We start from the raw sequence: 27847 nt of genomic DNA, 5'->3' as shown, positions 1-27847 counted from the left end.
ATGGATGTAAAAGATTCTCCAGCTCTCTCCTTACCCCTGTCCAACTTGTGGACAGTTCTCACTCAGTATTATTTCTCCCAATTATTTGTCCCAAACCAAATGTTGATCTCTGTTGGTTCAATTTTAGTCACTTTTTGACCATGACCAGTGTGTTTAATTCTATACTGATTGTTTTACAGTCAGTTTCCCTCTGGAGTATGTGTCAATGCTTTGATGATGTCAAAATATTGTCTCATTCTCTTGGTCACATTAACCATTTCATGTCATGTTGTTTGTTAAGTAGCTGTGTATGTTTGGGACCCGTTCCTCAGTCCACTTCACCATGAATTTACGTGTCCTATTGTCTTCACATGTAACAAATCATATCTGCACACTCACACCGGTATCCCAATGTCAGGCCACATATTCTGACCTTTCAGGTGCACTTATCAAAAGACCAAAGTGAGTGTCTGTCTTTGCTTATCTCCCCCTGTTATGGTCCTGATATTTCAGGTGGTGTCCAGGCTGTCAAATGTGGTTTTCCTTAAAACAAAATTCATAGGTAAGGATGTAAATATCTCCCAGAGAAATCTATCAACTTATTCATCTCATCTACATCTCCCTGACTTTCACTAGAATGTAGGTGGATACCAGATTGATATATTCCACTGATCGCCCGGGTGAGTTACTCCAATTCCTTTACTGTCCAATACAATATATTCATCATATCTTTAAAACAGAAATCAAACATTCCCAATTGATTTCAGGCATTAATATATTGTTTTATTTATTTTAGATGTCAGGCTGGGGTTGTTTTCCTTGAATCCAGGAGGTTGAGGGGAGATTTGATAGAGGTGTACAAGATTATGACAGGTTTAGATAAGGTGGACAAAGAAAAGCTGTTCCCATTCGCTGATGGTACAAGGAGGAGAGGGACACAGATTTAAGGTTTTGGGCAGGAGATGCGGGGAGGATGTGAGGAGGAATATTTTTACACAGCAAGCGGTAATGACCTGCAACTCGCTGACTATGAGGGGTGGGGTGGGAAGCAGAGACGATGAACAATTTCAAAAGGCAATTGGATGGACAATTGAGAGAAATAAACTTTCAGGGATTCAGTGATAGAATGGGGGAATGGGACTGACTGGATTGCTCTACAGAGAGCCAGCATGGACTTGATGGGCTGAATAATCTCCTTGTATATCTTAATGACTCCATGATTCAAAGACAAAAAATTCAGCTGCTCCAGTCTCTCCAACTAACTGAAGTCCCTCATTCCTGGTGCCATTGTCATAAATCTCCTCTGCACCCTCTGGAAGAACTTCACATCTTTCCTAAAATGTGGGGCCCAGATACAGTCAGCACATTTAAAGAGTCTCTCATTGATGTGAGTGACATGGTGCGTCAGCAGGCTCGATGACTCAGGGAATCGCTGCCCCCACACGGTGCAGGTGAATGGCCTCTCTCCAGTGTGAACTCGCTGATGTGTCGACAGGTGGGACGATCATGTGAATACCTTCCCATGCACCGAGCAGGTGAATGGCCTCTTTCCACTATGAGCTCGCTGGTATCTCAGTCGGCTGGATAAATAAGCAAATCCCTTCTCACACTAGAGCAGGTGAATGGCCTCTCCCCAGTGTGAACTCGCTGGTGCATCTGCAGTTTGGACAACTGAATGAATCCTTTCCCGCACTCAGAGCAGGTGAATGGCCTCCCCCTGGTGTGCAGTCGCTGGTGTTCCTGCAGGTTGGATGAACTTCTCAACCTCTTTGTGCAGTGAGAGCAGCTGAAAGGTCTCTCCTCAGTGTGAAAACGCTGGTGGAACATCAGTTCCCGAGAGCTATTGAACCTACTCCCACAGTCAGAACATTTAAAGGGTCTCTCATCAGTGTGAGTGACATGGTGTCTCAGCAGGCTCGATGACTGAGTGAATCGTTTCCCACACATGGTGCAGGTGAACAGACTCTCCCTGGTGTGAACTCGCTGGTGTATCCGCAAGTGGGAGGACTGAGTGAATCCCTTCCCACAGTCAGAGCAGGTGAATGGTCTCTCCCCGGTGTGAACTAGCTGGTGTCTCATCAGGTGGGATGAATGAGTGAATCTCTTCCCACACATGGAGCAGGTGAATGGCCTCTCTCCAGTGTGGCTGCGTCGGTGAATTTCCAGTTTTGATGGTGATATGAATCCCTTCCCACAGTCCCCACATTTCCACAGTTTCTCCATAGTGTGGGTGTCCTTAGGTCGCCCCAGATTCAATGATCAACCGAGCAATCCACACGCAGTGCATGTGTACAGTCCCTCCCGTAATGTTTTATAAGGCTGCGTAACTGGTCAAAGCTCTTTCCACAGTCAGTGCACTGGAACACTCTCACTCAGATGTGCCTGTCTCAGTGCATTTCCAATAACACAGATTTCAAAACTGTCTGAAGCAGACAGAACAGATAAACATTTCTCCTTCTAGATTCAAAGGCCATTGATATTCAGCTCCTGATGAATTGAGTGACTCCATCAGATCTTGATGTGACGTTTGATTTGAGATTTCTGTCTGCAAATCCTCTGCTTCTAATATTCTGTAAAGCGAGTTTACAAAAATCAGCACTGTCAGTCCATGATAGAAATTCAGAACAGACAATTCTAGTTTCTATGGAACATTCTTTCCTCTCTTACCCAAAAGCAGTAAATCTGTCCCACACAATCTCCCTCCATTCCTACTCTGCTGTACCTAATATACACCCTCTCAACACTCCTGAAGGTATCAGTTCATGCTGATTGATTGATCCATGCTCAGTGGTTCCGGTGCAGGACACAAAGTCCTGAAAATCTACCTGCAGGCTGCAAGTCCTGGAACTCACTGACTGGTGGAAGCAGAGATGATCAACGAATTCAAAAATAAATTGAGTGATAACGTGAAAGAAATACACATGCAAGGGAACAGGGATATAGAAAGGGAATAGGACTGATTAGATTGTTCTACAGAGAGTCGACAAGGGACTTGAGTTGCTGAATGGACTCCTGTATTAGTAATGAATCTATGGCTGGAAATAAATAACCTAGCTACAGTAATATATTACAGGACTAGAAAAAATAATAAATGTATTTTATTAGAGAACCAGAAATAATACATTTAATATGAACCATTAAACAACACTGGACTCTGAACATTAGCAAAGAGACCATCATTTTAGCAAGAAAAATAAATGTGCCAAGTTGAAGGAGTAAAGGATGGCAATGTCTTTAAGAGAGAGAGAGAGACATGGGCCAACCTTTCCAGAGTCTGCACCCTCCCTGGATTCACTTCCTTTCCCCTCAGTTCCTGCAAGTCGACAATTTGCCCCCAGAATGAGAAAAGTAATGGAAAGGGGGAGAAGAGAATGTGATTTACTCACAAATGTTGGACACAGGAGGAAGTTTTAGTCTGAAGCTCATTGTCCAACTTCCGCATTGTGACGTCCACAATGGGACCCTGCCTGAATCAGCCAATAGGAATCATTCTGCTCCGCGGTGACGTCCTCGGGACGCAGACTGCAGGCCAGGCGCGTTGCCACGGGAACCCCGCCCACACCCATTGTTCCCCCTCCCCCTCCAACTCCTCGAGCCAAGGTTTCCAGGCAACTGGCTGACGGCTCCGGCCAGAGCGGGAAGCCGCTCGAAGAACTCGGGAGAGGAGAAGCAGCGCATGTGCGGAGGAGAGCCCGCCCCTTCCCTTCTTGCTAAGGAGCTGGCCAATGGAAAGAGTTGGAGGACCGGAAGGACTCTTGTCCTCCAGCAAATCAGAGTACGGGCTTTGTGTGAATGAAGATTGAGCTTCACACAGACTAAAACTTCCTCCTGTGTCCAACATCTGTGAGTAAAACACTTTCTTTTCTCCATCTTTCCATTTCTTTTCTCATTCTGGGGGCAAATTGCAGGAACTGAAGGGAAAGGAAGTGAATCCAGGGAGGGTGCAGACTCTGGAAAGGTTGGCCCAGGTCTCTCTCTCTCTCTCTCTTAAAGACATTGACATCCTTTGCTCCCTCAGCTTGACACATTTATTTGTCTGGCTAAAAGGATGGTCTCTTTCCTAATGTTCACAATTAAAGGGGTGGTTTCCCCAGGAGATGGCTGATATTTAAGGGGATAGTAAATTAATATAGGACAGAGATATGTCTAATGTTGTGATAGGGAACAGTTTAGATATATTGTTTGTAGTCCTATAATTAAATTAATTTATTATCCTTTATAATCTTGTAGTATAAGACTGGCTGTGTATACATTTCCAGTCATAGGGTCATTACAGCACAGAAGGAGTTAATTCAGCAACTCAAGTCCATGCTGACTCTCTCTGGAAGAATCCATTCAGTCCCATTCCCCTTTGATATTCCTGTTCCCCTGCAAGTGTATTTCTATCATGTGTCCATCGAATTTCATTCTGAAATCAATGATCATCTCCAGTTCCACCATCCACAGACACACTGAATTTCAGGTCATGATCACTCACTCCTAAATACTGTTGTTTCTTGCATCCCCCCATACCTCTAATCATGCAATGCATATTATATTATATTACAACATTTGTACTCCTGTAATGTGTTCATGCATATGGCTCACAGCTCTGTTTGCTGGTCGGACAGTGCTGAACATGGATCTGTCAATTGGGATGAATTTGCACCTTCAGGAGAATTGGGAGGTTGTCTATTAGGTACAGCAGAGTGAGATTGGAGGGAGAGTGTGTGGGACAGAGATTTACAGGTTTTGGGGAACAGGAGAGGAAAGAATGTGTCATAGAAATTAGAATTGTCGATTCTGAATTTCTATCCTGTACTGACAGTAAACTCCTTTTGCAGGATATTAGAGGGGGAGGATTTGCAGACAGAAATCTCAAACCAAAAATCACATCAAGCTCTCACAGTGTCATTCAATTCATCAGGACCTGAACATTATTGGCCTTTGAATGTGGAGAAACGTTTGTCTGTTCTGTCTGTGGGGAAAGATTCTAAACATTGGTGTGATTGGAAAAGCACCGAGACACACACACCCAAGTGAGAGTGTTCCAGTGCACTGACTGTGGAAAGAGTTTTAACCAGTTACACAGCCTGAAAAAAAAATCACACCATTCACAGCGTGGAGAGACTGTACATGTGTTCTGTGCATGTATGAGGCCTCAACTGATCGTCAAACACAGAGAAGACATAAGGACACCCACACCATGGAGAAAGCATGGAAATGTGGGGACTGTGGGAAGGGATTCCGGAACCTGTCTGTGCTAGAAATTCTCAAACCAAAATTCACGTTAGCATCTGCCAGAGTCGCTTGAGTCATCAGGACCTGAATATCATCGGCCTTTCAATCTAGAAGGAGAGATGATTGTCTGTTCTGTCTGCTTCAAAATGTTTCAAACATCAGTGTGATTGGAAAAGCACTGAGACACATACACCCGAGTGAGAGTGTTTCCAGTGCATTGACTGTGGAAAGAGCTTTAACCAGTTACACAGACTGAGAAAGCATCACACCGTTCACAAAGGGGAGACACCACACATGTGTTCTGTGTCCTGGACAAGGCACCAATTGATCAACAGACGTGGAGATACACAAGAGCACGCGCACCATGGAGAAACTGTGGGAATGTGGGGATGGTGGGAAGGGATTCCAAACCACATCTGTGCTGGAAAATCATCAACACATTCACAGCAAGGAGAGGCCATACACCTGCCCTGTGTGTGGGAAGGGATTCACTCATTCCTCACACCTAGTGGCACACCAGGTCGCTCACACCAGGGAGAGGCCGCTCATCTGCTCTGTGTGTGGGAAGGGATTCACTCATTCGTCCCACCTAATGGCACACCAGGTAGTTCACACCAGGGAGAAGCCATTCAACTGCTCTGAGTGTGGGAAAGAATTCACTCAGTCATCCCATCTACTGGTACACCAGGTAGTTCACACTGGGGAGAGGCTGTTCACCTGCTCTGTGTGTGGGAAGGGATTCACTCAGTCATCCCACTTAGTGACACACCAAGTCGCTCACACCAGGGAGAGGCCATTCACCTGCTCTGTGTGTGGGAAGGGATTCACTCAGTCATCCCACCTAGTGGCACACCAGGTAGTTCACACCCAGGAGAGGTCGTTCACCTGCACTGAATGTGGGAAGGGATTCACTCAGTCATCCCACCTAGTGGCACACCAGGTCGCTCACTCTGAGGAGAAGCGGTTCACCTGCTCTGTTTGTGGGAAGGGATTCACTCAGTCATCCCACCTAGTGGCACACGAGGTAGTTCACACCAGGGAGAAGCCATTCATCTGCTCTGAGTGTGGGAAGGGATTCACTCAGTCATCCCACCTAGTGGCACACCAGATAGTTCACACCCGGGAGAAGCCATTCACATGTTCCGAGTGTGGGAAGGGATTCACTCATTCATCCCACCTAGTGGCACACCAGGTAGTTCACACCAGAGAGAGGCCGTTCACCTGCTCTGAGTGTGGGAAGGGATTCACTCAGTCTGCGCACCTAGTGGCACACCAGAAAGTTCACACCAAGGAGAGGCCATTCACCTGCTCTGTGTGTGGGAAGGGATTCACTCAGTCTGCACACCTAGTGGCACACCAGGTATCTCACACCAGGGAGAAGCCATTCACCTGCTCTGTGTGTGGCAAGGGATTCACTCAGTCATCCCACCTCGTGGCACACCAGGTATCTCACACCAAGGAGAGGCCATTCACCTGCTCTGTGTGTGGGAAAGGATTCACTCAGTCTGCGCACCTAGTGACACACCAGGTAGTTCACTCCGGGGAGAGGCCATTCACCTGCTCTGAGTGTGGGAAGGGATTCACGCAGTCATCCCACCTAGTGGCACACCAGGTAGTTCACACCAGGGAGAGGCCGCTCACCTGCACCGAGTGCGGGAAGGGATTCACTCAGTCTGCGCACCTAGTGGCACACCAGGTAGTTCACGCCAAGGAGAGGCCGTTCACCTGTTCTGAGTGTGGAAAGGGATTCAGTCAGTCATCCCATCTAGTGGCACACCAGCTTGTTCACACTGGAGAGAGGCCGTTCACCTGCTCTGTGTGTGGGAAGGGATTCGCTCAGTTATCCCACCTGCTGACACACCAACAAGTTCACATTGGAAAAGACCATTCACCCGCTCTCGATGTGGGAAGGATTCGCTCGGTCATCCCATCTGCAGACACACCAGCAAGTTCACACTGGAGAGAGGCCCTTCATTTGCTCCATGTGTGGGAAGAGATTCGCTCTTTCATCCTACCTGCTGACACATCAACAGGGTCACACCGGGGCGAGGAAGTTTGCCTGCTCTGAGTGTAGGAAGGGATTCACTCGGTTAACCAGCCTGCTTGGACTGTGGGAGTTAATTGTGTCAATTGGGGTAAAATATATACAGTTGCAGGACATTTATTGGATGGTTCCTTGAGCACATATAAAGAGACACAACTGATACATAGTCGGGTGCATTCAGGAGGTATATATATACCTGTAATGTTTCACACTGTGAATAAATTTATACAAAGCAAAGACTGGCTCCAGTTTCTTGCTTCACCATCAGGCTGTCAGGATTATAACATGGTAACAGAGAATGCTTGTCTCATGGTGGAGGTTGGAATCTAAAGGGAAATATAATTTCAGAAAGAAGCTTACAACCTGAGTAGCTTTTGTGAGAAATGGCTGAAAACAAGTGGAAATTGTCAGGGAATTGCTCTGAAGAAGGGTCATACAGACTCGAAACGTTAACTCTGTTTCTTTCTCCACAGATGCTGCTAGACCTGCTGGGTTTTTCCAACCCTTTCTGTTTTTGTGTCAGATTTCCAGCATCTGCAGTAATTTGCTTTTAGGTTATGGAAATTGTCAGGTGTGAAATGTGTAAAAAGTATGGGAGGATGCCATCACATCCTATTGTAAACCTTCCCTTGGCACGTGACTTTAACCAGGTAGTTGCCATGGATCTAAAGGGATGGGACAAAGACAGAAATATTTTCATTCTACACTTTATAGACATGGTAACCGATTTAGTCTTTCTCCAATAATACAGGGCAAGGACAAAAGGGAGATACAGACTCTGTGGCAGAGTCTGAGCCACATGACCAGTGGAAGAATGAAGCGGATATGTGGACATGGGTTATGTCCCGACCAAGGAGGAAACAAGAACAGAATTACCTGGAAAAACCCAGCAGGTCCAGCAGCATCGGCGGAGAAGAAAAGAGTTGAAGGATCATGAGGACTTGATATGTTAACTCTTTTCTTCTCCGCCGATGCTGCCAGACCTGTTGAGTTTTTCCAGGTAATTCTGTTTTTGTTTTGGGTTTCCAGCATCCGTAGTTTTTTGTTATTATCTTATTATTAAGGAGGAAACAAGGTCTGGTCTTGGCATTGTCACTTCCCAACAAAAGTAAAATCAGAAACAAGGTATTTAGTGAGCTGGATGCCCGTCAGTTGGATACTGAAGAAGGTTTGGATCTCCTATTCAGGTTCATTGATGAGATTTACAAGAAAGATGATCTACTGGATGTCTATGAAGCATAGATGGACTTCGACAGGTTTCGAATGAGGGTGAAAACATCTTTAGCAGATCTGGATATCACAACAAGAGACAGGATTAGAACAGCATTAATAGGTGAATGAACCCCAGGAATGACCAAGGAACAGTTAACAGGTGTTTCAGGTCTGACTCAAAATATCATTATGTGATGAACTGCCCAAAGTGGAAAATCAGGGTCTTCGAAGTGACACATGACACAGAGAATTCTGAGGCTGAAGATGATGATGATGATCACGCTGAAGGAATTGTACTAGTCACAAGGAGCTTTGGTCCAGTGATGAGTATGTTAGTCACAGACTCATTCAACTGTGCTGTGTTAGACAGTGGCTACGCCTCGACGGTATGTGGATCAGTGGTAAAGATGTTATCCAGATTCACCTCGTAATGAGGATTGACACAAGGAGTATGAAAGTTCGTCTTGTCTTTGTTTGGTGATGTAAACACATTGACGTCACTAAAAAGAGTGGGGATTTTTGCAAAATAGCTGGAGTCAGCCACTTTATCAGGACTGGTGTACTCTCCAGTGAGGTACCCTTACTGTTGAATAAACCTTTCACAAAAAAGGCACAAATGCAACTGGACATGGAGCAAGGTAAGGCAATTGTTTTTGGAAAGTCAGTGGATCTGCAGTTTACTCAGTCAGGACATTATCGTCGCCCCTTAACAATACCTGATGTTTCTAATCAGAGTGTTTGAGAAGGATTAATGGCATCAATGAGAAGAATCAGAGAGAACAAAACAAATTATTTTAAAACTAAACAGACAATTTGCTCACGCTTCCTGTCAAAGATAACAAATCCTGCTAAAAGATGCAGGGGTGGTTGGTGAAGAGAATACGAGGGTCATAGAGGAGATTAGTGCAAAGTGTGAAATGTGTAAAAAGTATGGGAGGATGCTGTCACATCCTATTGTAAACCTTCCCTTTGCACGTGACTTTAACCAGGTAGTTGCCATGGATCTAAAGGGATGGAACAAAGACAGAAATATTTTCATTCTACACTTTATAGATATGGTAACCGATTTAGTCTTTCTCCAATAATACACGGCAAGGACAAAAGGGAGATACAGACCAAGTCATGGAGAAATGGATAGGGACTGGACCTGGGTCACCAGCTAAGTTTCTGACTGATAATGGAGGGGAAATTTGCTAATGACAAGTTTAGAGATATGTGTGAAAACATGAACATTATGGTCATGAACACCACAGCTGAAAATCCTTTCAGCAATGGACTCTGTGAAAGGAATCACGTGGTGATCGATGAAATGCTGCAGAAAATCTTAGCTGATCAGCCAAACTGCAAGTTGAAAACTGCACTGACACGGACGATTCATGGAAAGAATTCACTTCAGATGGTTGGAGGGAAAAGTCCCTTTCGATTGGTCTACAGGAGAAATCCCAAATTACCCTCTGTGCTGGGCGATAGCCCTCCAGCTTTCGAAGGGACTACAATTAGTTCCACTTTTAGTCATCCATTATCAGATTGTTTCATAAAAAGAAGTGCTCGAACTAAGAAATTACTGGGGATCCTAGAAGAGGGATGTCTTAAAATGTAATAATTCTTTGTGCAAAATAAGGAAAATCATATTTTGTCCTCTTTGGTTTGTTTTGAAATATTGTTTGTGTGTCAGGACCGTTACTGTTTAAAGAGAAATTCGAACACCCAGTGATATAACTGAAAGAATTACATCACAAGATTCCACATTTACAAACAAAACCAAAATTTACTGTATTTATAGAACAAAAGAATATTAAAAACCAGCACTATGAACTTAACGTTATAGATTATAAAGATTTATGCTTTCAACCCAGTTCTACTTTTTAACTTCTCCACAAGAGAACTTATACTTAATGGTATCTTGAAGGTTCGTTTGCTTCTGTTCCAGGGACCATCCCAAAGGGATGTCAAAGCTCTCCAGAATTCACTTTAATTCTCCTCAGTATTCCAGCTATTCTCCAAGCTCCAAGACTTTATGGGGGTCCTTCCATCAGCTTTAGGCTAAGAAACACAGCAACTTTCCTTTAAGGCCTCAAAGCTGTGGACTTCTCAGTTCAAGCGGAAGTTTCACTACCTTCTTCCTGAGGGATTTAAACATGAGGAACACGCTGGTTCCTAATGACACCCTTGGCTTCTCGTCCCACAGCTGGTTCACAGCTCCTGGTTCCACACTTCCTGCTGACTGACCAAGCTGCCCGCAGGCTGCTGACTGAAACTGCCTTCAGTGAGAAAATAAAAAGAAAAATCCACAATAGATCATCCATTGTTTAAGTGTTCTCACTATCAACACTGACCTTACTGAATAAACAAAGGTCACATTTTAACTGTAATTAGCCCAGGCTTGTTTGATTTGTATTTCCATCAGAGTTGTGTTCTCAACAGTTTCTCAACCCAGAGTTTCCATCGAGCGACATTTCAATCCCCAAACTAAAAGTTATCTTTGAACACGTATGAATTATGAACTTAGATATCCGCAGCAGCCGGCATGATGGGCCGAATGGCCTCTTTCTGTGCTCTATGAGCCTCGTATACATTGAAAGGGAGGGGATCATCTTCAATTGTGGGTGACATATTAAAGAAAGCAGTGCCTCCTCTTCTCTGAATGTTTAGTTTAACACTTAAAGCGCCCCTTAACATTCTCTGAAGTGGCAGATGGAATTTAATACAGAGAAGACAGGCGATGATATTTAGCAGAGGGGATAGGGAGAGGAAATATAGATGTAAATAGAACAGTTCTAAAGAGTGAGCAGGGGCAGAGGGACCTGGGGGTTCATGTGCAGAGATCATTGAAGGTGGCAGGACTGAGTGAGAGAGGAATTAGCAAAGCACATGCGATCTTGGGCTTCAGAAATAGAGGAATTGAGAACAAAAGCAGGGAAGTTATGCTGAACCTTTATAAAGCTCTGGTTAGGCCACAGCTAGAGTATTGAGTCCAGTTCTGGTCACCACACTTTAGGAAGGATGTGAGGGTCCCTGAGAGGGTGGAGAGGAGATTTACCAGAATGGTTCCAGGGATGAGGGATTTTAACCACAAGGTTAGGTGGAGAAGCTGGGGTTGTTCTCCTTGGAGCAAAGGAGATTGAGGGGAGATTTGACAGAGGTGTACAAGATTATGACAGGTTTAGATAAGGAGGACAGAGAAAAGCTGTTCCCATTCACTGATGATACAAGGACGTGAGGGACACAGATTTAAAGTTTTATACAGGAGATATATCTACATCGCTGTGGGTATATCTTCACTATCGCTGAGTCAAATCCTGGAATTCCTCCCTAACAGTACTGTGGGTGTACCTACACCACGTGGACTGCAGCGGTTCAAGAATGCAGCTCAACACCAGCTTCTCAAGGGCAATTAGGGATGGGCAATAAATGCTGGCCCAGCCAATGACACCAACATCCCATGAAAGAATGAAAATGAAAAGACATGGGGGGGAAATTAGGAGGAACGTTTTTACACAGTGAGTGGTGATGACCTGGAACTCGCTGTCTGCGAGGTGCGTGGAAGCAGAGACAAAGAACGGTTTCAAAAGGAAATTGGATGGGCACGAGGGAAATAAATTTTCAGTGTGACAGGGATAGAATGAGGCAATGGGACTGACTGGTTTGCTCTGCAGTGAGCCGGCACTGACACGATGGGCTGAATGGATTCCTTCTCTACCCTAATGACTCTGTGATCTAAAAAGAACAAGTTCAGCTACTCCTGTCTCTCCAACTAACTGAAGTCCCTCATCCCTGGTGCCATTCTCGTAAATCTCCTCTGCTCCCTCTCTAAGAACTTCACATCTTTCCTCAAGTGTGGGGCCCAGATATAGAGTTCCATTCTCGAGGGGTAGAATTGAAAAGCAGGGAGGTTATGTTCAACTTGTTTCGAACCATGGTTAAACTACACTGGGAGTACTGTCAACATTTGTGATCTCCATTTAGAAAAAGGAAATAGAGGCACTGGAGAAAGGGCAACAAAGATTCACAAGGGGAATACCAGAAATGAGAGCATTTAACCCTCAGGAAAGGCTGGGGCTGCTTTTCTCTAGAAAAGAGAAGACTGAAGGGTGATCTGATAGAAATCTTTAAGATGATGAAGGGGTTAAATAATCCAATCAGGATTTCATGAGAAACCTCATTACCCAGTGAATGGTGAGAGTGTGGAACTCACTACCACAGTGAGTGGTTGAGGTGAATAGCATGAATATATTTAAAGCGAAGCTAGATACATACATGAGGGAGAAAGGAATAGAAGGATATGCTAATGGGGGGAGATGAAGAGGGGTGGGTGGAGGCTCATGTGGAGCATAAATACTGACAGAGACCAATTGAGCCGACTGGCCTGGCCCTGTGCTGTAGACTCAATGGAATTGAGATAAATGTATTCATTTTAGATCTAACAGTAGTGGTAGGAAAAATATTATTTACTACCCAGGATAAAATAAATGTACTTCATCAGCTTTTGTAGATCATTTCAGTGGAAATGTGCACTCCCAGGCTCAAAGAGCATCAGCCACTGGAAGCAAAGTTGTGAGATCGGCCAATCCAGCAGAAAGAAACCCTCCAACCCTCCCACTTCACCAAGTGTCAGAATGAACATGGTTCAGTCCTGGATGTGATTAACAGGAGCAATAACAACAGAATCCAACCCCCACAATCACTTGTGAACTTGCTGGTGACTCAGCAAGTAGGTTGACCGAGTGAATCCCTTCCCACAATCAGAGCAGGTGAACGGCCTCTCCCCAGTGTGAATTCGCTGGTGTCTCAGCAAGTGCGATGAATGAGCAAATCCATTTCCACACTCAAAGCAGGTGAACGGCCTCTCCCCAGTGTGAACCCGCTGGTGAGTCAGCAGAGTGGATGACTGAGTGAATTTCTTCCCACACTGAGAGCAGGTGAATGGCCTTTCTCCAGTGTGAACCCGTTGGTGTGTCTGCAGGTTACATAACTGAGTGAATCTCTTCCCACAATCAGAGCAGGTAAAGGGCTTGTCCCCAGTGTGAACTCGCTGGTGTACCTGCAGGTGTGACAAGGCAGTGAATTCCTTCCCACACTCAGAGCAGATGACTGGCCTCCCCCCAGAGTGAACTCGCTGGTGTGTCTTCAAGTGAGATGACTGACTGAATGCCTTCCCACACTCAGAGCAGGTGAATGGCCTCTCCCCTGTGTGAATTCGCTGGTGCGTCACCAGGTCAAATGAAGTACTAAATGCCTTCCCACACTCAGAGCAGGTGAACGGCCTCTCCCCGGTGTGGATGCGCTGGTGTCTCAGCAGGGAGGATGAATGAGTGAATCCCTTCCCGCACTCTAAGCAGGTGAATGGCCTCTCCCCGGTGTGACTGTGTTGATGAATTTCCAGCTGAGATGGAGATCTGTATCCTTTCCCACAGTTCACACATTTCCATGGTTTCGCTATGGTGCGGGTGCCCTTTGTATCTCTCCAGGTTTGACAATTTTTTTTATTCATTGATGGAATGTGGGCGTCGCTGCCTCAGCCAGCATTTATTGCCCATCCCTCATTGCCCTTCACAACGTGGTGGTGAGCTGCCTTCTTGAACTCCTGAAGCTGAAGGCTCATCCACACACACAACACGTGTATGGTGTCTCCCTGCTGTGAAAGGTGCGATGATTTTTCAAGTTGCGTCACTGGGTAAAGCTCTTTCCACAGTCAGTGCACTGGAACACTCTCACTCGGGTGTGTGTGTGTCTCGGTGCTTTTGCAGTCAAACTGACATTTCAAATCTTTTCAAGCAGACAGAACAGACAAACATTTCTCCTTCTAGATTCAATTACCGATGATATTCAGGTCCTGACGAATCGATTGACTCTGTCAGATCTTGACATGACGTTTGGTTTGAGATTTCTGATTATAAACCCTCCTCTTCTAATATCTGTAAAAGAAGTTTATAAAATGCATCACTGTCAGTTCAGGATAGAAATTCAGAGCAGGCATTTCTGATTACTGTGGAACATTCTTTCCTCTGTCGTTCTGTAAAAACTGTCATTGGCTGTCCCACACTAACATAAAATGTGCATCATGTAACGGCACAAGACATATCTCTGTCCTATATTAATTTACTGTCCCCTTAAATGTCAGCCAACTCCTGGGGAAACCAACCCTTTAATTGTGAACATTAGGAAAGAGACCATCCTTTTAGCCAGACAAATAAATGTGTCAAGCTGAGGGAGCTAAGGATGTCAATGTCTTTAAGAGAGAGAGAGAGAGACCTGGGCCAATCTTTCCAGAGTCTGCACCCTCCCTGGATTCACTTCCTTTCCCTTCAGTTCCTGCAAGTCAACAATTTGCCCCCAGAATGAGAAAAGAAATGGAAAGGGGGAGAAAAGAAAGTGTTTTACTCAGAGATGTTGGACAGAGGAGGAAGTTTTAGTCTGAAGCTCATTGTCCAACTTCCGCATTGTGACGTCCACAATGGAACCCTGCCTGAATCAGCCAATAGGAATCACTGCTCCGCGGTGATGTCCTCGGGTTCCAATCTGCAGGCCAGGCGCGCGGACGCGGGACCCCAGCCTCCCACCCCCCACCCATTGTTCCAGTTCGCCCTCCGCCTCCTCGAGCCAAGGTTTCCAGGCAACAGGCTGACGGCTCCGGCCAGAACGAGAAGCCGCTCGGAAAACTCGGGAGAGGGGAAGCTGCGCATGTGCGGAGGAACGCCCGCCCCTTACCATAATGCTGAGGGACTGGCCAATGGGAAGAGTTGGAGGATCGGAAGGACACAGGTCCTCCAGCCAATCAGAGCGCGTGCTTTGTGTGAATGAAGGTTGAGCTTCACACAGACTGAAACCTCCTCCTGTGTCCAACATATGTGAGTAAAACACTTTCTTTTCTCATTCTGGGGGGAAATTGTTGACTTGCAGGAACTGAAGGGAAAGGAAGTGAATCCAAGGAGGGTGCAGACTCTGGAAAGGTTGGCCCAGGTCTCTCCCTCTCTCTTAAAGACATTGACATCCTTTGCTCCCTCAGCTTGACACATTTATTTGTCTGGCTAAAAGGTTGGTCTCTTTCCTAATGTGCACAATTAAAGGGGTGGTTTCCCCAGGAGATGGCTGACATTTAAGGGGACAGTAAATTAATATAGGATAGAGATATGCCCCATGTTATACGGTGCATATTAGATATATTATTTATGGTTCTGTAATAAAGTACATTTATACTATTTCTAATCGTGTAATATAGAACTGTAACTACATTATATATTTCCTGCCATGAAGTCATAGAAGGAGTCCAGTTGGGAACTTGAGTCCATGCCGACTCTCTGTAGAGCAATCCAGCCAGTCCCATTCCCCCTGTTCCCCTGCAAGTTTATCTCCTTCAAGTGCCCATTTAATTTCAATCCGAAATATTGATCACTTCTGCTACCTCCAGCTGCCCAGGCAGAGAGCTCCAGGTCATGACTAGTTGCTTCCTAAACAAAGTTTATCCTCACATCCCCCTCCATATTTACACTCTGCATCAAGATTTACATTTCTGTCTCCAGGACATGAAGTAATGACCATGGATCTGTCAATCAGCATGAATCGCTTCTTCTGGAGATTTGGAAGGGTGTATATTCGGTACAGCTAAGTGAGAAAAGAGAGTGTGTGTCTGGAATAGACACTGGGGGAATGAGAGAGGAAGGAGTGATACACTGAAACTAAACTTGTGTGTTCTGATTTTCTATCTTGTGCTGACAATAACGCTATTTGTAAACTCCTTTTACAGGATATGAGAAAGGGATGATTTGCAGACTGAAGTCTCAAACCAAATTTCATGTCAAAATATGAGAGAGTGGCTTCATTTATTGGGACCCGAATATCATCAGAGAGAAATATTTCCTTGTTCTGCCTGCTTCAAAATGTTTTAATGATCAGTGTGACTGGAACAGTGGGAAGACACACACATATGTGCGAGTGAGAGTATTCCAGCGCACTGAGTGTGGAAAGAGTTTTAACCAGTTACTCAGTTGATAAAAACATTGAAGCATTCGCAGTGATGAGAAACTGTACATGTATCTTGTGTGAGGATGAGGCTTCAACTGATCATTGAGCCTGGAGAGATACAAGAACACCTGCATCATGGAGAAACCGTGGAAATGTGGGGACTGTGGGAAGGGATTCAGATTCCCTTCAAAGCTGGAGGCTCATCGACACAGTCATACTGGGGAGAGGCCATTCATCTGCTCTGTGTGTGGGAAGGGATTCAGTGATTTATCCGCCCTGCTGACACACGAGTGAGTTCACACCAGGGAAAGGCCATTCACCTGCACCGTGTATGGGCAGCGATTCACTCAGTCATCTAGCCTGCTGACACACCATGTCACTCACACCAGTGAGAGACCCTTTAAATGCTCTGACTGTGGGAGTGGCTTCAAAAGCTCTCGGGAATTGATGTTCCACTAGCACATTCATACTGAGGAGAGACCATTCAGCTGTTCTTACTGTGCAAAGAGGTTTAGTTTGTCATCCAGTCTGTGGAGACACCGGTGAGTTCACACTGGGGAGAGGCTATTCACCTGCTCTGAATGTGGGAAGGGATTCCGTGATTCATCCATCCTGCGGAGACACCAGCGGGTTCACACAGGGGAGAGGCCATTCACCTGCTCTGAGTGTGGGAAGGGATTCATTCACTTACCAAACCTGCTGACTCACCAGCTCATTCACACTGGGGAGAGGCCATTCACTTGCTCTGAGTGTGGGAAGGGATTCAATGATTCATCTAACTTGCGGACACACCAGCGACTTCACTCTGGGGAGATGCCGTTCACCTGCTCTGAGTGTGGGAAAGGATTCACTCAGTCATGCCACCTGCTGAGACACCAGCGAGTTCACAAGTGATTACAGGGTTGGATTCTGCTGTTATTGCTGCTGTTAATCACACCCAGGACTGAACCATGTTCATTCTGACAGTTGGTGAAGTGGGAGGGTCAGTGGGTTTCTTTCTGCTCGACTGGCCGGTCTGTTGCTTAAAGCTTATGTCCTTATGTAACCGAGTAACCTTGAGTAACCGAGAACTCACAGTGCTCCTTCAGAAGAAAAGATCGAGTAGATGTTACCCCAGGTGGGTCCAGAACAGAACTGGAAAATAATGGAGTGAAATTGAGAGAGGGGTCGGAGAGAGAGTTCTCCTCCCCATCAAGCTGTGGACTGCAAGAATCCTGGGAGACCCCCTACTTCAGGTTTTCTTGCTAATTAGTGACATTTAATTAAAAACTATGACTGGCTGTGCATTTATTTTTAACTGGATTGTTACACTTCTCCTGTTTTTATTCCTGTTGTGATTACTCTCTGGGTGAGGAAGGTTGACAGGTGACAGGATGGGAATTTGTGGTTTGGGTCTTCATTGACCAAATGTTTTAATGATCCACTGTCACCAATTTCAGAGTTTGGGATAAGGGGATAAAGGGTTAATTGACTCCCTGACCCCCATTTTCGAACATTGCTGTGTCAAAAATAAAATCTCATCTCCCCCTCTGGCTCCTTTGCCAATTACCTTAGAGGGACTCACTTTCTGTTAAAGAGCCTGCCAATCCCTCTCACCCACTTTCCCTAAAGTGCAGAAATCTAAACATGAAAAGTCCAGAAAAATCAAATATTTTTACTGATCAAAGTTTATTAATGAAACAGAACATGGTTAAAAGAAACAGAAAATTACTTGAGGATCAGAGACAACCAGTGTAAAAGGATGTGCACAATGTTCTGGACCCAAATGGTTTCTCTTCATCTGCTCTATAACCTGCTCACAGAGGCACTGAACCCTGGGGGTCGGGTCATCATCAGCCCTGGTCACCCCATCCCGGGCCCCAATTTGGTTGGAGGCCCATTTCCCAGTCAGTCCTCCAGCACCTTCCTGTCTCTCTGTCAGTGCAACACCCATGTCGCTTTCCCAACTGGGGCGCAAGCCCCATTATTCTCAGCTAAATTCAGCCCTCAGCTCCATCGCCTGGCTGTCATTGACATGAGCAATAGAGAGACAGAAAGGTTCTGGAGGCTCAGATGGGAAGTGGAAACTAGTGGCTCTGAACAAACACTTGTTATTTATACTGGGGTTTTTATTATATGATTTAGACACTGGAGGCAAAGGGTGGGGGTAACTTTTTTTAAAGGGTAACTTTCCCTTTCCAACTTTGTATTGTATACAGCATCGGTCGAGGTTCAGTGGATCACACTCTCACCTCTGAGCCTCAAGGTTGTGGTGTCAAGTCGGGGTCCAGGGACATGACAAATATCAAAACTTGCATTGAGGGAGTGTTGCAGTGTTGGAGCAGCCTTCTTTCCAATAAGATGTTCAACACAATATCCTGAATTGTTAAAGAAAACACAGCGAGTTGTTGTGATTTGGAATTCACTGCCTGAAAACACGCTGGAAGCAAATTCAACTGTATCTTTCAGAAGGGAATGGGACAGATTCTTGAAAGGAAATGAAAATTGCAGGGTGATGGGATTAATTGGACAGCTCTTTCAAAGAGCCAGCAGGAGCATGATGGACCAAATAGCCTCCTTCTGTGCTCTATGAGCCTTGTGTACATTTAAATGGAAGGGTCATCTTCAATTGTGGGTGACATATTAAAGAAAGCAGTGCCTCATCTTCTCTGTGTGTTTATTTTAACACTTAAATCTCCCCTTAACATTCTCTGAAGTGGCAGATGGAATTTAATACAGAGAAGTGGGAGGTGATGTGATTTGGCAGAGGGGGTAGGAAGAGGAAATACAGACTTAATGGCACAGTTCTAAAGAGTGAGCAGTGACAGAGGGACCTAGAGGTTCATGTGCAGAGATCATTGAAGGTGGCAGGACAGAGTGAGAGAGGAATTCGCAAAGCACATGCGATCTTGGGCTTCAGAAATAGACGGATTGAGAACAAAAGCAGGGAGGTTTTGCTGAACCTTTATAAAGCTCTGGTTAGACCACAACTAGAGTATTGAGTCCAGTTCTGGTCGCCACACTTTAGGAAGGATGTGAGTGTCCCTGAGAGGGTGGAGAGGAGATTTACCAGAATGGTTCCCGGGATGAGGGATTTTAACCACAAGGTTAGGTTGGAGAAGCTGGGGTTGTTCTCCTTGGAGCAAAGGAGGCTGAGGGGAGATTTGATAGAGGTGTACAAGATTATGACAGGTTTAGATAAGGTGGACAAAGAAAAGCTGTTCCCATTCGCTGATGGTACAAGGACGAGGGGGACACAGAGTTAAAGTTTTGGACAGGAGATATAGGGGGGATGAGAGGAAGAATATTTTTACACAGCGAGTGGTAATGACCTGGAACTCACTGCCTTTCGGGGGGATGGGGTGTGGAAGCAGAGACAGTGAACAGTTTCATAAGGAAATTTGATGGCACTTGAAGGAAATAAACGTGCAGAGATATGGGGATAGAACGGGGAAATAGGGCTGACTGGTGTAACGAAGATTCTCAAGAATTGCAGATGATACGAAGATTGGAAACATTATCAAATGTGAAGAGGATACTCTCGAACTTCAAGAGGACATAGACATGTTAGTGGATTGGGCAGATGTGGTCGATGCAGTTCAATGCAGAGAACTGTGAGGTGATTTATTTTGGCAGGAAGGATAGGGAGAAACAGTATAAAATAAAGGTAGAAACTCTAAAGAAGGTGCAGGAAGACAGGGACCTCGGTGTATATGTACATATGTCACTGAAGATGGCAGGGCATGTTGAGAGCGCAGTTGATAAAGCATATCGTATCTTAGGCTTTATTAAGAGAGGCATTGAGTACAAGAATAAGGAGACACCATAAGACACGAGTAAGGCCTCATCTAGAGTACTGTATCCAGTTTTGGGCACCATACTCGAGGAAGGATGTGAAGGAATTGGAGTACAGAGGAGATTCACAAGAATGATTCCAGGGATAATGAACTGTAGCTATGAGGATAGACTGGAGAGGTTGGGACTGTTTTCCTTGAAGAAAAGAAGGCTGAGAGGAGACTTGATAGAGATATTCAAGATCCAGAGGGGTATGAACAGGGTAAATAGTGAGAAACCGTTTCCACTCAAGAAAACACAAGAACTGGAGGGCACTGATTCAAAACAATTGTCAAAAGGAGTAAATTGTGATGTGAGGAGAAACTTGTTCACCCAGAGGGTGGTTGGAGTCTGGAATGAACTTCCTGAGAGGGTGGTGGAGGCAGGTTCAATCAATGCGTTCAAAAGGGAATTGGATTGCTATCTGAATAGAAAAAATGTGCAAGGTTACGGTGTAAAGGAAATATCTTTTTTCTCCTAATTTTACTGTGGGATGCTTTAAAGCAGGCTTATGGGGGCTGAATGTGTGGCTAATTTCATCAAACTGCAGACAGTCAGACTGCAAGGTTTAAATCATCAAAGGGATTAGGTGTAAAACAGGCATTTGAAATGGAGATGGGTAAGCTGGATTAAGTCCCAGCAGATACAGTGTGAATGGAATTTGTATTTAGAGATGAGTTGAGAGGTTGTTTGATTTTCAAAAGGACATGATGAGATGTTTTCCAACTGACAAGATAAGTAAGGCAAAGTTATTAAGTTTATTTTTTCCCGAAAGTGCTGGACATAAGGACAACATGAAAGATTTTTATATTTTGGCAAAAGTGACTTCTAGAGAAAGGGTGAAACAATGGGACTTACAGATCAAAAGGGAAGAAATATATTAACAGAAAGATGGGAAGCTGTATGGGGAGTGGCCATGTGAGATCTTGACTGTGTAAAACAGACTTGTGAAGAAGCAGCCTCTGGTCACCCCAAAGAAGTGCTTGCGTTCCAGAGTGCAAGGTTATGTTAGAAACCTTGAAATTCCATTGTCGAGGGAGAGGGAGAAAGAAGCTGTGAAATACCGCCCTGATAGCAACAGTGTGTGCTTGTGGTAATATTGCTGGATGTTTGATTCATGAAGAATCAATTTGGACAGTTGCCTCAAACAGGTGCGTAGCTGGGAGTCTAGTTAATTAGACATCTTGTGGGCGCTGTTATCAGTGTAACTGTGTAACTGTCATCTTGTGTGTTTAAGTTTTCTTTTCTTTTGTTAATAAATGTTTTGATTTAATCGTTAAAATCCCTAAAGCTGGTAGTGGACTCTTTACTTCTGACTTCAGTGCATGAACCTTCTTGTAATCAATACAAATTGCAAAATTGTTCTAATAGCTTGGCCAAGTATCTCTTTGGGATTTGGTCAACCTGGCAAATACCACCTACCACATCATAACAATGGGGATAAGGCAGGGGAGTGGGACTAGGCAGAACGCTCTTTCAGAGAGCCAGTGCAGACTCGATGGGCCAAATCCTTCTGCACCATAATGATTATGTGATTATGTGAATAATACCAGAACTGAGAGCATTTCACCCTTAGGAAAGGCTGGGGCTGCTTTTCTCTAGAAAAAAGACTGAAGGGTGACCTGATGGAAGTCTTTAAGATGATGAAGGGGATCAATAATCCAATAGGGATTTCACGAGAAACCTCTTTACCCAGCGAGTGGTAGGAATGTGGAACTCACTACCACAGCGAGTGGTTGAGGTGAACAGCATGAATATATTTAAGGGGAAGCTAGATACATACATGAGGGAGAAAGGAATAGAAGGATATGCTGATGGGGGTGGAAGAAGAGGGGTGGGTGGAGGTACATGTGGAGAATAAATACTGACAGAAACCAATTGAGTCAATTAGCCTGGCCCTGTGCTGTAGACTCAATGGAACAGAGACAAATTTATTTATTTTAGATCTACCTGTAGTGGTAGGAAAAACACTATTTACTATCCAGGATAAAATAAATGTATTTCATCAGATTTTGCAAATCATTTCAGTGGAAATGTGCACTCCCAGGCACAAAGAGCATCAACCTACTAGAAGCAAAGTCATGAGACTGGTCAGTCCAGCAGAAAGAATCCCTCCGACCCTCCCACTTCACCAAGAGTCAGAATAAACATGGTTCTGTCCTGGGTGTGATTAACAGCAGCAATAACAGCAGAATCCAACCTCTGGAATCACTTGTGAACTCGCTGGTGTCTCAGCTGGTGGGCTAACTGAGTGAACGTCTTTCCACACTCAGAGCAGATGAATGGCCTCTCCCCAGTGTGAACTCGCTGATGTGTCTGCATGTGGGATAACTGAGTGAATCCCTTACCACAATCGGAGCAGGTGAATGGCCACTCTCCATTGTGAACTTGCTGATGTGTCCGCAGGTAGGATGACCGAGTGAAACCCTTCCCACACTCAGAGCATGTGAATGGCCTCACTCCAGTGTGAACTCGCTGATGCCTCAGCAGGTTGGATGAATCAGTGAATCCCTTCCCACACACAGAGCAGGTGAATGGCCGCTCCCCGGTGTGAACTCGCTGGTGTGTCTGAAGGTGGGATAACTGAGTGAATCCCTTCCCACACTCAGAGCAGGTGAATGGCCATTCTCCGCTGTGAACTTGTTGGTGTGTCAACAGGTGTGAAGACCGAGTGAATCCCTTCCCACACTCAATGCAGGTGAATGGCCTCTCCCCAGTGTGAACTCGCTGATGTGCCTGCAGATCGGATGGATTAGTGAATCCCTTCCCACAGTCAGAGCAGCTGAACGGCCTCTCCCCAGTGTGATAGCGACGATGAGTTTCCAGCTCAGATGGGGACCGGAATCCCTTCCCACAATCCCCACATTTCCACCGTTTCTCCATGGTGCGGGTATCCTTGTGTACCTCCAGGTTTGACAATCAGTTGGAGCCACGTTCACACACTGTAACTGGTGAAAACTCTTTCCAAAGTCAGCTCATTGGAACACTTTCACTCGGGTGTGTGTTTCTCAGGTTTTTTCCAGTCACACTGATGCTTGAAAACTTCAGAAGGTGATAGAACAGAAAAGCCTTTCTCCTTCGAAATTCAAAGGCCAATGACATTCAACTCCCGATGAACTGATGCCGCTGGCAGGATTGATGTGTTGTTTGGTTTCAGATTTCTGTCTGCAAATCCTCCCCTTCTAATATCCTGTAAAAGGAGTTTGCAAAGGTCATCACTGTCAGTGCAGGATAGAAATTCAGAACAGATTGTTCTAGATTCTATGGAACATTATTTCCTCTGTCATTCCCCAAAAGTCTTCCCAGACATACTCCCTGAATTCTCACTTTGCTGTGCCTAATATACACCCTCCCAATTCTCCTGAAGGTGCTGATTCATGCTGATCGGCAGACCCAAGATCACCGCTTCTTGTCCCGGACACAGAAAACTGAAAATCTTAATGCAAGCTGCTAGTCTAAATGTATATTTACATATTTAGTGGATTAAACAATGTGTGTAATCTGCAGCATTCTATTCCTTGATTAGAGATACAGGGGTGGGGTAAGGAAGAAACTTATTTGGGCAGTGAGTAGTCATGACCTGGAACTCACTGCCTACAAGGGTAGTGTAATTTCAAAAGAAAATTGGATGGGCACTTGAATAAAATAAATTTGCAGTGTAATTGGGGGGCGGGGGGGGGGGGGCGGCAGGGAAGAGGGGGAATGAGACTGACTGGATTGCTCTACAGAGTCGGCATCAATTCGAGTTGCCAAATGGATTCCTGTGTCCTAATGACTCCATGACTGGAAATATATAACGTAGCTACAGTACTATATTACAAAACTAGAAATGATAATAAATGTACTTTATTAGAGAACGATAACAATATATTATGTATTTACCTGCCTCATATATTACTAGGCTAGAAATATAAATATAACTAGAGAACCATAAATAATATATCTAATATGTACAAAATAACAAACTAGACATATCTCTGTCCTGTATTAATTTACTGTCCCCTTAAATGTCAGCCATCTCCTAGGGAAACCATCCCTTTAATTGGGAACATTTGGAAAGAGACCATCCTTTTAGCCAGACAAATACATGTGTCAAGCTGAGGGAGCAAAGGGTATCAACGTCTTTAAGAGAGAGAGAGAGAGACCTGGGCCAACCTTTCCAGAGTCTGCACCCTCCCTGGATTCACTTCCTTTCCCTTCAGTTTCTGCAAGTCAACAATTTCCCCCCAGAATGAGAAAAGAAATGGAAAGGGGGAGAAAAGAAAGTGTTTTACTCACAGATGTTGGACACAGGAGGAAGTTTTAGTCTATGTGAAGCTCAATCTTCATTCACAGAAAGCCCGCGCCCTGATTAGCTGGAGGACCACGGTCCTTCCGGTCCTCCAACTCTTCTCATTGGTCAACACCTCAACATGACGGGAAGGAGCGTTTTCTCCCCGCACATGCGCAGTTTCCCCTCTCCCGAGTTCTCCGAGCGGCTTCTCGCTCTGGCCGGAGCCGTCAGCGGGTTGCCTGGAAACCTTGGCTCGAGGAGTTGGAGGGGGAGGGGGAACAATGGGTGGGGGCGGGGCTCCCGTGTCTGTGCGCCTGGCCTGCGGTCTCTCATCTCTCTCCATTGGTCAATCCCTGTTTGACCAGACGAGGTCGCGGAGCCCAAATTATTTCTGGGTCTGTCATAAACTTCATGAGATAATATTACTGGTCCCATAGCATTGTAGCGATGTAACATATTTATATATACACACACATATATATAATCTATATTTCAAGTCACAGGGATCAAAGCAACTAGAATTGTCTGTTCTGAATTTCTAGGTCTCGTGTTGTTGTCAGACATGTCTACTCGCTCCCTGAATAAAATTCTCCCTCACTCCCCCCACCACCATATCTCTAATAAGTCTGACATTACTGAATATTGCACACAATTTTAGTCCAGTAATATAGACAGATATATGGCAAGCAGCCTGCATGAAGATCTTAGGGTCCCTGTGTACAGGACAGCAAATGCTGAGCATGGATCTGTCGATCAGCATAAACTGGCACCTTCAGGACAATTGGGAGGGTGAATATCAGGTACACAGAGTGAGAACAGAGAGAAAATGTGTGGGTTGGAGATTTACAACTTTTGGGGAATGAGAGAGAAAATAATGTTCCAGAAAAACTCAAATTGTCTGTTCTGAATTTCTACCCTGCACTGACTTTTGTAAACTCCTTTTACAGGATATTAGAAGAGGAGAATTTACAGACAGAAATCTCAAACCAAACATCACATCAGAATCTGACAAGTCATTCAGTTCACCAGGACCTGAATATCATTGGTCTTTGAATAGAGAAGGAGAAATGTTTCCCTGTTCTGTCCACATCAAAAGATTTTAGACATCAGTGTGACTGGAAAAGCATTGAGATGCAGACATCTGAGTGAGTGGGTTCCAGCGCATTAACAGCGGAAAGAACTTTAATCAGTTACACAGCCCAAAATAAATCACACCATTCACAGCAGGGAGAGACTATCCACGTGTTCTGCATGTGGATGAGGCTTCAGCTGATATTCAAACCTCAGTAGTCACAAGGGCACCCACCAAGGAGAAACGGTGGAAATGTGGGGATTGTAGGATGGGATTCAAAGCCCCATCAGATCTGGAAACTCATCGACATGTACACACCGGGGAGAGGCCGTTCACCTGCTTTGTGTGTGGGAAGGGATTTATTAAGTCATCCAACCTGAAGCTACACCAGCGAGTTCACAATGGAGAGAAGCCATTCTGCTGCTCTGTATGTGGGAAGGGATTCACTGATTCATCCAACTTGCAGAGACACAAGCGAGTTCACACCGGGGAGAAGCCATTCACCTGATCTGAGTGTGGGAAGGGATTTACTCAGTCAGTGCACCTGCAGACACACCGGCGAGTTCACACTGGGGAGAGGCCATTCACCTGCTGTGTGTGTGGGAAGGGATTCACTTGTTCATTGGAGCTGCTGAGACACCATGGCAGTCACACCAATTAGAGATTTTTTAGATATTCTGATTGTGGGTGTTAACTGTCTCTATTCAGGTTAAGTAGATATTGATTGGATATTTACATGAGTACACATGAATAGAGACTTACTGACATAGTGTGGAGTCAGGAGGAATATACCTGTAATATTTCACTCTGTGAATAAATCTATACAAAAATAATGATTGACTCCACCCTAAGGCTGTCAGGATTAGAACATAGTAACAGAGAAAGCTGGTCTAATACTGAAGTTTGAACTATATAGGAAAGTAAAATTTCAGACAGAAACCTACAATCTGAGTAGCTTTTGTGAGAAATGGCTGAAAGCAAGTAGAAATTGTCAGGGTCTGATTACCTATGGATGAGGCTGCAACTGATCATCGAATTCACACTGAGGAGAGACTGTTCACCTGATCTGAGGTTGGGAAGGGATTCAGCCACTCATGCACCCGGCTAAGACACCAGCGAGTTTCTACCACTACAGGTAGATCTAAAAGAAATACATTTGTCTCTGTTCCATTGAGTCTACAGCACAGGGCCAGGCCAGTCAGCTCAGTTGGTCTATGTCAGTACTTCTGCTCCACATGAAACATCACCCACCCCTCTTCATCTCCCCCACCCCCATCAGCAAATTTGTCTATTCCTTTCTCCCTCATATGTGTATCTAACTTCCCCTTAAATGTATTCAAGCAGCCCAGCCTTTCCTAAGGGTTAAATGCTCTCAGTTCTGATATCATTCTTGTGAATCTTTGTTGCCCCTTCTCCAGTGCCTCTATTTCCTTTTTCTAAATGGAGATCACAAATGTTGACAGTACTCCCAGCGTAGGCTAATCATGGTTTGCAGCAAGTTGAACATAACCTCCCTGCTTTTCAAATCTATCTTTCGCTCTAGAATGGAACCCTATATTTGGGTTCCACACTTTAAGAAAGATGTGAAGCTCTCAGAGAGACTGGAGAGAGGATTTATGAGAAAGGCACCAGGAATAAGGGGTTTAGTTAATGGAGAGTCTAGAGCAACTGAAATTTCTCTCTGTGGATCATAGAGTCATTAGGGTAGGGAATAGGGCCATTCAGCCCATTGAGTCCATGCCGGCTCCCTGTAGAGCAAACCAGTCAGTCCCATTGCCCCGTTCGTTCCCCGTATCCCTGGAGGTTTATTTCTCTCAAGTGCCCATCCAATCTCGTTTCAAAAACATTCCATCATCTCTGCTTCTACCACATTCATAGGAAGTGGATTCCAGGTCATTACCATCACTTTAACTGCACACGAGGCTCACAGAACACAGAAGGAGGCTAGTTGGCCCATTGTGCCCATGCTGGCTCTTTGAAAGAGCTATCCAATTCATCCCATTGTCCTATAGTTTTGTTTTTCTTTCAACGATCTGTCCTGTTCCCTTTTCAAAGATAGATTCAAATCTGCTCCTCGCACCATTTTCAGGCAGTGCATTCCACATCACAACAATTCGCTGTGTTTTCATACAAATAATTCAGGATATGACTGTGTTTTGATTTTCACAGAGTATTCAAAATGGCATCAAAGACATGGTTATTACACAAAATTAAAGCTCAATCTTTATCAATGATTTTGATGAGGGGACTGAGCTTAAATATCCAAGTATGC

At 44.9% G+C, this 27847-nt stretch overlaps 3 protein-coding genes and 1 pseudogene across 5 annotated transcripts; 1 reads left to right on the top strand and 3 right to left on the bottom strand.

Annotated features, from left to right (window-relative positions):
• Positions 1 to 858: 858 nt before the first annotated feature.
• LOC121273781 (gastrula zinc finger protein XlCGF49.1-like) lies at positions 859 to 3631 on the bottom strand. Of its 2 annotated transcripts, none has more exons than XM_041180947.1 (2): positions 3366 to 3631; positions 859 to 2549 (listed from the first exon to the last, which is right to left on the bottom strand). In XM_041180947.1, exon 2 carries the CDS (start codon positions 2200 to 2202, stop codon positions 1552 to 1554), a length of 651 nt encoding a protein of 216 aa, XP_041036881.1. In that variant the 5' UTR covers positions 2203 to 2549; positions 3366 to 3631; the 3' UTR covers positions 859 to 1551. The 2 variants fall into 2 exon arrangements, with proteins under 2 accessions (XP_041036881.1, XP_041036882.1); XM_041180948.1 differs by having other exon boundaries at positions 3243 to 3369.
• On the top strand, positions 3537 to 7472 carry LOC121273763 (gastrula zinc finger protein XlCGF57.1-like). The gene is made up of 2 exons (XM_041180921.1): positions 3537 to 3822; positions 4803 to 7472. Exon 2 carries the CDS (start codon positions 5564 to 5566, stop codon positions 7265 to 7267), a length of 1704 nt encoding a protein of 567 aa, XP_041036855.1. The 5' UTR covers positions 3537 to 3822; positions 4803 to 5563; the 3' UTR covers positions 7268 to 7472.
• Positions 7473 to 11587: 4115 nt separating this feature from the next.
• On the bottom strand, positions 11588 to 14990 carry LOC121273774 (gastrula zinc finger protein XlCGF7.1-like). 2 transcript variants are annotated; one of them, XM_041180939.1, is made up of 2 exons: positions 14837 to 14990; positions 11588 to 14370 (listed from the first exon to the last, which is right to left on the bottom strand). In XM_041180939.1, exon 2 carries the CDS (start codon positions 13944 to 13946, stop codon positions 13137 to 13139), a length of 810 nt encoding a protein of 269 aa, XP_041036873.1. In that variant the 5' UTR covers positions 13947 to 14370; positions 14837 to 14990; the 3' UTR covers positions 11588 to 13136. The 2 variants fall into 2 exon arrangements, with proteins under 2 accessions (XP_041036873.1, XP_041036874.1); XM_041180940.1 differs by lacking the exon at positions 14837 to 14990 and adding an exon at positions 14708 to 14768.
• Positions 14991 to 22430: 7440 nt separating this feature from the next.
• Positions 22431 to 27847, bottom strand: part of LOC121273618 — a 29383-nt pseudogene continuing 23966 nt past the window's right edge.

This window comes from Carcharodon carcharias, assembly GCF_017639515.1.
Source record: "Carcharodon carcharias isolate sCarCar2 chromosome 27 unlocalized genomic scaffold, sCarCar2.pri SUPER_27_unloc_1, whole genome shotgun sequence".
Lineage (NCBI taxonomy): Eukaryota > Metazoa > Chordata > Chondrichthyes > Lamniformes > Lamnidae > Carcharodon > Carcharodon carcharias.
The sequence above is the reverse complement of the archived record's forward strand: the minus strand, read 5'-3'. Positions and strand labels throughout refer to the sequence as shown.

What these genes read in the sequence shown, in the direction of transcription:
- LOC121273781 (XM_041180947.1), bottom strand. Translation starts at nt 2,202, where the DNA reads ATGGAGAAACTGTGGAAATGTGGGGACTGTGGGAAGGGATTCATATCA.
- LOC121273763 (XM_041180921.1), top strand. Translation starts at nt 5,564, where the DNA reads ATGGAGAAACTGTGGGAATGTGGGGATGGTGGGAAGGGATTCCAAACC.
- LOC121273774 (XM_041180939.1), bottom strand. Translation starts at nt 13,946, where the DNA reads ATGAATAAAAAAAATTGTCAAACCTGGAGAGATACAAAGGGCACCCGC.